The following is a 9065-nucleotide window of genomic DNA, read 5'->3' as shown; positions in this document are numbered from 1 at the left end:
GTTTAAGTTTGAACCCATTACCCCTTGTCCTACCACTACAGTCCCTAAGGAAGAGTCCCTCCCCAGCATCCTTGTAGACCCCCTTCAGATACTGGAAGGCTGCTATGAGGTCTCCACGCAGCCTTCTCTTCTCCAGGCTGAACAGCCCCAACTCTCTCAGCCTGTCTTCATACGGGAGGTGCTCCAGCCCTCTTATCATCCTCGTGGCCCTCCTCTGGACTCGCTCCAACAGCTCCATGTCCTTTTTATGTTGAGGACACCAGAACTGTACACAGTACTCCAAGTGGGGTCTCACGAGAGCAGAGTAGAGGGGCAGGATCACCTTGTTTGACCTGCTGGTCACACTGCTTTTGATGCAGCCCAGGATACGGTTGGCTTTCTGGGCTGCAAGCACACACTGAAGCAGGCTCATGTTAAGCTTCTCGTCAACCAACACCTCCAAGTCCTTCTCTGCAGGGCTGCTCTGAATCTCTTCCCCGCCCAACCTGTAGCAGTGCCTGGGATTGCCCCGACCCAGGTGTAGGACCTTACACTTGGCTTGGTTAAACTTCATAAGGTTAGCATCGGCCCACCTCACAAGCATGTCAAGGTCCCTCTGGATGGCATCCCTTCCCTCCAGCATATCAACCGAACCACACAACTTGGTGTCGTCGGCAAACTTGCTGAGGGTACAAAATACTTTCTAAAGCTTTCTAAGTGCCCAAATGTAATAAAAAGTTATCATTGTACTGCAGCATAAAATACTTAACATTTATTTTAGGCTGTGCGCATTAGTGTTTTACTGTAATCTTTTCATACATAAAGTTGTTTTACCCACTGCAGTTCATCTATGAGGCCGCATTTGTGTAACAACACCAAAGCCAGTAATATTTGTGCATACTGAAAAACAGCAAAAGCCTTTTTCTGTCCATATTCTTGTGTATGGGATAAACACATATTACCTACACTGGTGGGAGCATAAGGCAAAAAAAGCCTGCTACGTAAAACAAACATATTTCTTAGGAAACAATATGGAAGTAGTGATTTTTTTTTCTTACAGTGAATTAATAGCACCATATTCTTACATGATGTAACATTACTGCAATTGCTGCAGAAGTGGATTTAATTATTTATTAGCAAAAATGCCTAAGACATACTAGATGCATGATTTAAACACATTGGTAGGAAGAAAAACCACCTAAGCGTGAATATTTCAATATATCCTTCCTTGTTCACGATTGAGCATTCTCCCTTTCTACAGGGTAAGAGGTTTTGATTTTTAAGACTCAGAAATCTATTTTTTCAGAAACAAAGTTCTGGCCATATGAACCTTGCAGCGTTGTAACAGTTCAGAGCCATAATGCATTAACCAGGACATTACCCATCCTGCTGCCCCCCCAATCCAACCTGCTCCAAAGCACTGCTCTTACACAACAACCCCTTGAAAACCCCCTGATTTCCTACTATAAGCATTACAAGGAAGGAATATTCTCTATTTTAGTGCAAGTACTTTGTGCATTATGAGGATTTAAGGCATTTCACTGTCCTCCTTTCATCATCCTAACTGGGCTGACATTATTACATAGGAGATTCAGGTACTCCCTACTAACTCTAACAATGTTATGTCTAATACAGAAATTAAACCGTATTTCTCAGGAAACAGAAAACAATTGCTACTTTCAAGCTAAGGCCACTTTCGAATGCTAACGTTAAGTAGCATAATAATCGGTATTTTCCAATAGGAAAATTAGGCCAAAAAAGATCATACTATTATTAAATTAGAAGACAGTAAATTTGGAGTATCTGGTTTGGATTTACCACCTTTTCTCTTCCACTGATAGGTTTAGGTCCCATGTTAATTTATCACAGGATACTTTGAAACGCAAAGGGATGGGAGATGATATTTGTAGAACTGGATGGGAATTATTTATGTAGGTTTCTTAAAAGAGTGCTTTGCGTTAACTTTCTTTGCAAGAATTAACATTCTGTGACATAGAAGAGCAGTTCTCAAAATACACCAGAACGACGGTCACTTTTCTACTTTGTACTTAAAACACATTTCCTAATTATGAGAATTAACCACGTAAGGAGAGCCTTCCTCACCATGACTCCACGTACGCGTCTCTGGGTCTCTCACAGCCCTCTCCCTAGGGCACAGTAACCACAGGCACGGCTCTCACCTCTCCCTCAACCTCTCTGGGCACCAAACGCTCCAGAAACCAACCAGGCAGCCAAGAGCAAGCACAGTCCCCTCGGCAGCACCTCCACCGCTACCTGCGAGCGCTTAACAACCTCGGCCGCAGCCACTGCGCTGCACACGAGGAACCAGCGCGGACGGCTTGCTACCGCACCGCCTCGCACAGCCTCCCGGAAACGCCGGGCCCCGTGAGGCGAGCAGCCGGGCCCGGGCCCAGGCCCGCGGCCCCGCGCCCACCAGCGCCGCACGGCCCGGTGTTAACGGCAAGCGACGAGCCGCCGCGCGCTGCGGTCTCAACCGGCCCCCCCATCCCTGAGCCCCGCGGCGAGGCGAGAAGGCGGCGCCGGGGGCACCGCGGTACGGGGCAGCGGGGTTGGGTGCGCTGGTAGCCGCGGTACCCCCGCGGCCTGTGAGGAGGAGGAGGAAGAGGGTGTGAAGCGGCGGGCAGCTGCGCGCGCACAGGGGGAAGGCGGAGGCGGGGGTTATTTATATCCCGGCTGCTAATTTGGGCTCCGCGCCCCGCGGAGCGCGGCACCTGCCGCCGGCACTCACCCCATCCCGCAGCCAGGCAACGGCCCCTTTAAACCGCCGCGCTCCCCTCCCTGCGGGGCACTCACAGCCCGCCAATCGGTAGCGCTGACGCAATCGGGGCTTGCCGGCAGCCAATCGGCGGGCAGCTTAGTGACCGGGAGGAAAGGCGAAGAGGCAAGATGGAGACGGTGGGAGAGGCGGCGGTGCCCGGCGAGGAGCTGAGGGCGGCCGCGGTGGCGCTCCCTGAGCGGCTGCAGCGGCGGGAAGCGGAGCGGCAGCAGGGCGTGGAGCGGCAGCGGCAGAAGAAGGAGGCGCAGGTGGTGAAGGAGGAGCAGAGCGAGTTCTTCATCGCCGCTTTCGCCCGGGAGCGGGAGGCCGTGGAGGCGCTGCTGGCGGCGGGGCTGCTGGAGGAGGCGGCTGCCCGCCTGCAGGGGCTGCAGAAGCTGCTGACCGAGAGTGTGCGGTTCCTGGCGCCCTACGAGGTGCGGCAGGGGCAGGAGGCCGTGGGGCGGCTCCAGAGCGACCTGGCGGCCCGGCGCCAGCAGCTGCAGCCCAAGAAGAAATTCGCTTTCCGGACCCTCAAGAAGGAAGCGGCTCCGGGCTGCGAGCCGCGCCCCGCCGAGCCCGCCCGGCCCCCGGCCGCCGCCGCCGCCGCGCCCGCTCCCGGCTGCGGGCCCGCCGAAGGGGAGCCGGGCGGGTCGCCGCTGTGCGGGTTCAGCGGCGACGAGGACGCGGAGCTGGAGCTCGGCCCCGCTGAGCTGCTGCAGCGCGACGTGTTGCTGTCCGGGCTGCGCGGCTGCCGGGTGCGGCTCCGCGGCAACGCCAACACGCTGCGGGTGCGCGACTGCCGCGGCTGCACCGTGCTCTGCGGGCCCGTGTCCACCTCCGTGCTGGTGGACGGCTGCAGCGATTGTCTCCTGGCGCTGGCCTGCCAGCAGCTCCGCACCCATCGCACCCGCAACAGCCGCTTCTACGTGCAGGTGACCAGCCGAGCCGTGATCGAGGACTGCACCAAGGTCTCCTTCGCCCCCTACACCTGGAGCTACCCGGGTATTGAGAGAGATTTCGAGTCTTCTGGGCTGGACAGGAACCAAAACAACTGGAACCTGGTGGATGACTTTGACTGGCTGGCGACTGACCGGCCTTCACCCAACTGGAGCCTGATCCCTGAGCAGGAAAGAATCAGTTGCTGGGACTGACTGCAGGGGCAGCTTGGTGCTGAGCAAGAAATCCTGGTGTAAATGCACTGAATCATAAACTGGGGGATTTCACCCTCCATATGCCATTAAACGATTCCATTCGTTATTTAGATTGTAAATTGTAAGGTGTGACTAGTTTTTTTTTTTTTTTTTTTTTTTCTGAAGAATACCAGTCAAATACAGTTTACTGTCCTCCACTGGTTGCTGCTATAATCGTTATGTATCACTGTGGAATTTCCCCACTGCTGCAGTACCTAATTGCAGGGTTTTTTTCTAATTAAGGTGGGGCAGGCGGGCACTGATACACAAACAAATGAGCCTCTCTGAGCTGTTGTGCTGCTTTCACTCATCCAGAGCTTGAATTAGCAGCAAATAGCACAAGATGTACTGGAATGGAAAGATCAAATTCCAAATTTTTCATATTTCAGTGGTTCTCGAGTTGCAAGCAACCATATGCTATCTTATGGGGAGCACATTTAGAGGGGAGGGGACATTTGGGGAGTAATGAGTAATTGAGGAGCACATAGAAGGGGACATTTGGGGAGTAATGAGGACAAAAGATTAATTTAAAGGAGTTTTTGTAGCCGAACAGTGAAGCAGACTTGAGATGAATCCTAAGCCTTACGCTGTAATTATGAGCCAGGTTCTGCTGATATGGGTGAAATCCGAAAGTTTTCTTCAGGCTTTTGTTTCAAGTGAGAGAAGCCTAAAGGAAAGAAAAGTCTCCTAATGAACATTTCATGCTCTCTTTATAGATTCATTGCTTGAAATTAATAAACCTACAGAGGCTACATAAATACTGAACTTTCACAGTCTGAAAATAGTTTGTGAAAGGATGCTCCTTCTGTAAACACTTAAGCTGGGAGGGATGAAATGAGTGCTTTGTACTTTCAGGGGCATACAGCAAGTGCTCATTAACACGACAGAAGCTGGGTGAACTCTGCTGCAGTCAAACTTCAGAAGAGGTGTTCAGGGACATCCTACTACTTTCATCTGTCAGTAGACATTAGGCTTTGGTGCTGTGGTTAATTTACAACATGCTGCTACTGTGTAGGTGCAGTGTTGACAGACAGAGTCACTAAAATGGGAAGTTGAGGTGCTATATTTCAGTTCCCACACTGCATGTTATCTTGCATAAAGTGCAGTGTGACTTAAGTCCTGTTTCTTCACTCTTGCTAAATAAAAAAGCAGCAGCAGCAGCATGGAATGCAATGTTTTTACAGTGCCCTGTTAGTGGTGTGAAGTGAGCACTCCATACATAAAGCATATATAGTAGTTTTAGGTTTCCAAAACCACTCCTTGTGACGTATTGCAAGAATCAGCTTAGAGTTGTATTTTAAAACTGCAAAATATGTATGCTATATATATGTCATATATGTGCCTCTAACAAAATTAACACTGGCTGAACTATCAAAACTGCATTACTGCCATGAGAAGTACTTGAAACTTCACTTGAGTGCTTGACGGGGTTTGAATAGAGAAACTAAGGCTTTTTTCAGCATATTTAATTTAAAGGGGGAGGGAAAAAAGGGAACTTTTATATATTCTTTCACAACTTTCCTTTTTATTTACTTCTGTTAATGTATACTTTTTGACTGAATTGAATTTTGCATTTCAAATGTATTTGCTCTGATTTCGGTTGTCCCTTTACTAATGATTTGTCTTTGCATTGACAAGATCATAAAATGATTTAAAGAAAACCCTTAGTCTTGTTTTAATCTACATGATTTTTAATATCTTGTTAAGGAATGTGATCAGAACTTTGAGGTTAATCTTTCTCCACATACCCTGGTAGTGAGAAGTCAGTCCCCTTAGCATCCTCTAGTCCCAGGATTGCACATTGTGCGGCCTGTAAGAACTACAGAAATGCCTTTGTTCTGCCAGCCAAAAGCTATAAACATGTAAGTTTAGTTACTGTGTTGGTAGACGCTGGCAAATCTAGAAATGGAGAGACTACTGCAGCTATCAGAGGTGTGTGCTGCTCCATACACTTCCAACTGGCGTATAGCTCTATTAGCTGTGGGTCCACCGCACGCAGTATTGCCTGAGTAAACAGAGCGTGACTCAAAACAAGGGAATTTAGACTTCAATTTCAGCCTGAAAATGCTTCCTCCATGACAGTTGTCAGAGGTCAGTTACTGACATCCCAGTTCCTTTCTTTCCTCTGAGTATTTAACTTTGTCAAACCAGAATTATCAGGTAATACTCTTCAGGAACATGACTTAGAGGAGGCTGCTAAAGATGTTCCAGACAATTACTTTCACTTAAAGATTTACCATTACCTTTGTAATACAAAACCAGTAACTGAATCTTGGTCTCAAGCATGACATGAAACAAGAAAACTCCATTTGAGAACAGCAGACCTGAAAAAGTGTGGTCAGTACACATGGCTGCACATGTTAATTTCCAATTGGAGAATCCTACTTAGGAGACAGTCAAAACTATTTTAAAACAGAAGTATGTGAACACACGTTACACACTAGAAAAGATTTACTAGCATATTCATAGCCTGTATCAGTATAGCAATTGCAACTTACTACAGTCTGTTAGAGATTCACCTAAGCATTTCTATCTAGTTATTTTAACAACACTACAGTAGTTATTAAAAATCCATATGGAAAAGGAAGTCACGATCAGTATAAGCACCAGCAGGCTGTCGTCTGTGGCCCCAAACACTCCCTCCTGCTATCGCCAGTGCAGACAGCTCCTGTGTTACTCGCCTGTCTTATAACCCTGGCATTCTGCAAGCCCTTGCAGATAGGAAGAAAGTAAAATGCCATGAGGATGAGAGAGTATTGGCTGATATCCCATAAGTGCAGTTACTTATCTAAGAGTCCATTTTCCAGTCAAATCTAGTGGAAAGTGATAGCTCAGGTGAATTGAGGATTATATACTCATCGAATTTTTACAGAAGTATTTAAAAGCATGGTAGGAGTAAGTTTATCTATCTATAAATGTTTTACAGGATACAGATATATAATCCGTAACTTAAATTACAGATTTGTAAATCTGTAATTTAAAATCTAAGCTGTTTTTTTCATTTCTTAGCATCTGTTTTCTGGATGCAAAAATTGCATCTAGAATAAAAATTCTTTTTATTTTGACACATTATTTCCAAAATTAATGTTTTGGAAATAAAATGTTCGGGATCCTTTGGCAGGTCTGGCCTATAAAGTTGTCTGATTATTTCATTGGAACCACATAGAGTACAGGCTAAACATGGAAAGACTAGAAGTCTAGTCCACAGGATTTGTAGCTTCATATTGTACCTTTTACCTCAACTGACAAGGCATCAGAAAAAATTGCTTCCTGTCTGCAGATGAGCCTTAAGCTGTTTGTTCAAGAGCTCAAAACCCATATCTTAACTATGGAAGTGATGAAATAGTTTTACTGAGAGTGTCTAGTTTCAACAAGTGAGGAATTCTGTGCTATCTTGTCTCTAGATGACTTGATGATGAAACCTCTCACTGAAGCAAGCCTCCTTCAAGGAGAGTAGAGTGTCGTGACTTGCCCTGAGCTGCCAGCAGCAAGCTGCCAGCTCCTCAATTCTCTTTCTGAAGCTTGCAACTAAGGAATACCCAGTGGGAAGGTTGGGCAGAGTTTGTGCCTCAGCAATACCCAGAGGGAAGGTTGGGCAGAATTTGTGCCTAAGCAATACCCAGAGAGAAGGTTGGGCAGGGTTTGTGCACAGCCAGTTTGAGGAGATGTGCCCGTCTGTCTCTGTTCCCCCGGGTCAAGGAGACTCGCAGTGCAGCCTGGTCAGGCTGCTTTGTCTTTGCTAATCTCAGCTTGCAGAAGGGAGGGTGGCACAAGCTCGGTGTCTTCCCTTAGAGCGATAAGCAGTGCTGACACCAAGAAAATGCCTGGCAGCCTCTTCTAGGTTAGGAGCCAAGGTTGCTTTGTGTCTAACCTGCTCAGGAGAGCTTGCAGAAGTCCCCTTCCCCGCAGATCCACAGTGTGCTGCAGGGAGGGCAGAAGCAGCCAGAGCTGCTGTGAAAACAAGCTGGGTTTAAAGCTACCTTGCCTACAGCAAGGTGGAGGACTAAAAACGTGCTGCAAGGGAGAAAACTGTTCAGAGGAGCCCATTGAATGAGTGTATTCAGGGACAGTAATTCCCCAACCAGTTAAGAGCACCACCAGCTCTGCTCTGCCTCCATCTGCACAGTGGCTAAATTCATGTAACCTATATAGAATGATAGAATCAAGAACGGTTTGGGTTGGAAAGGACCTTAAAGCTCATCCAGTTCCAACTCCCTGCCACGGGCAGGGACACCTTCCACTAGAGCAGGTTGCTCCAAGCCCCTGTGTCCAACCTGGCCTTGAACACTGCCAGGGATGGGGCAGCCACAGCTTCTCTGGGCACCCTGTGCCAGCGCCTCAGCACCCTCACAGGGAAGAGCTTCTGCCTTAGATCTAACCTGAACTTCCCCTGTTTCAGTTTGAACCCATCACCCCTTGTCCTATCACTCCAGTCCCTGATGCAGAGTCCCTCTCCAGCATCCTTGTAGCCCCCTTCAGACACTGGAAGCTGCTCTGAGGTCTCCACGCAGCTTCTCTTCTCCAGGCTGAACAGCCCCAATGTTCTCAGCCTGCCTCCATACGGGAGGTGCTCCAGCCCCTGATCATCCTCGTGGCCTCCTCTGGACTTGCTCCAACAGCTCCATGTCCTTATGCTGAGGACACCACAACTGCACACAGTGCTGCGAGTGGGGTCTATGCAAGAAAATACACAACAATGAGCTTATGGCAGAAAACTGTGACCATTCCCCAGCACTACACAGAGCTTTGAGTGTCAGCATTGGCAGAGGCTGGGAGAGGTAGCACGGACCAAAGCTTGTCTCCAGAGAAGCAGCAGAGAGCTTTGCTTCTGCTCCCAGCGAGGCCACCATCCCACCTGGATATCCATCCCAAGAGGTTCCCACTGGAGTCCAGGCATTTCCTCCCTCTGCCTGCCCCTGCTTCTCTGAATACCAGGAATGAAAATGGAGTTACTTGCATTCTCTCTTTATCCAGCCCTATTTCGTTTAAATAGATTCCGCTGTGGGCTCTAGCCATACTGGTTGTGTGAAAACACACCTAAGAAATACATGAAGGACACAATTCCTTGCACACTTGTCTGCATTATATTCTTGAGGGCTTGGATTTTTTTTATTTTTTTT

At 48.2% G+C, this 9065-nt stretch overlaps 1 protein-coding gene across 1 annotated transcript; it reads left to right on the top strand.

Annotated features, from left to right (window-relative positions):
- The first annotated feature begins 2634 nt into the window (after window positions 1-2634).
- On the top strand, window positions 2635-5606 carry TBCC (tubulin folding cofactor C). Its single transcript, XM_030498841.1, has 2 exons — window positions 2635-4414; window positions 4459-5606. Exon 1 carries the CDS (start codon window positions 2887-2889, stop codon window positions 3904-3906), a length of 1020 nt encoding a protein of 339 aa, XP_030354701.1. The 5' UTR covers window positions 2635-2886; the 3' UTR covers window positions 3907-4414; window positions 4459-5606.
- Window positions 5607-9065: the final 3459 nt, after the last annotated feature.

This window comes from Strigops habroptila, chromosome 10, assembly GCF_004027225.2.
Source record: "Strigops habroptila isolate Jane chromosome 10, bStrHab1.2.pri, whole genome shotgun sequence".
NCBI classification, from domain to species: Eukaryota; Metazoa; Chordata; class Aves; order Psittaciformes; family Psittacidae; genus Strigops; species Strigops habroptila.
The sequence above is the reverse complement of the archived record's forward strand: the minus strand, read 5'-3'. Positions and strand labels throughout refer to the sequence as shown.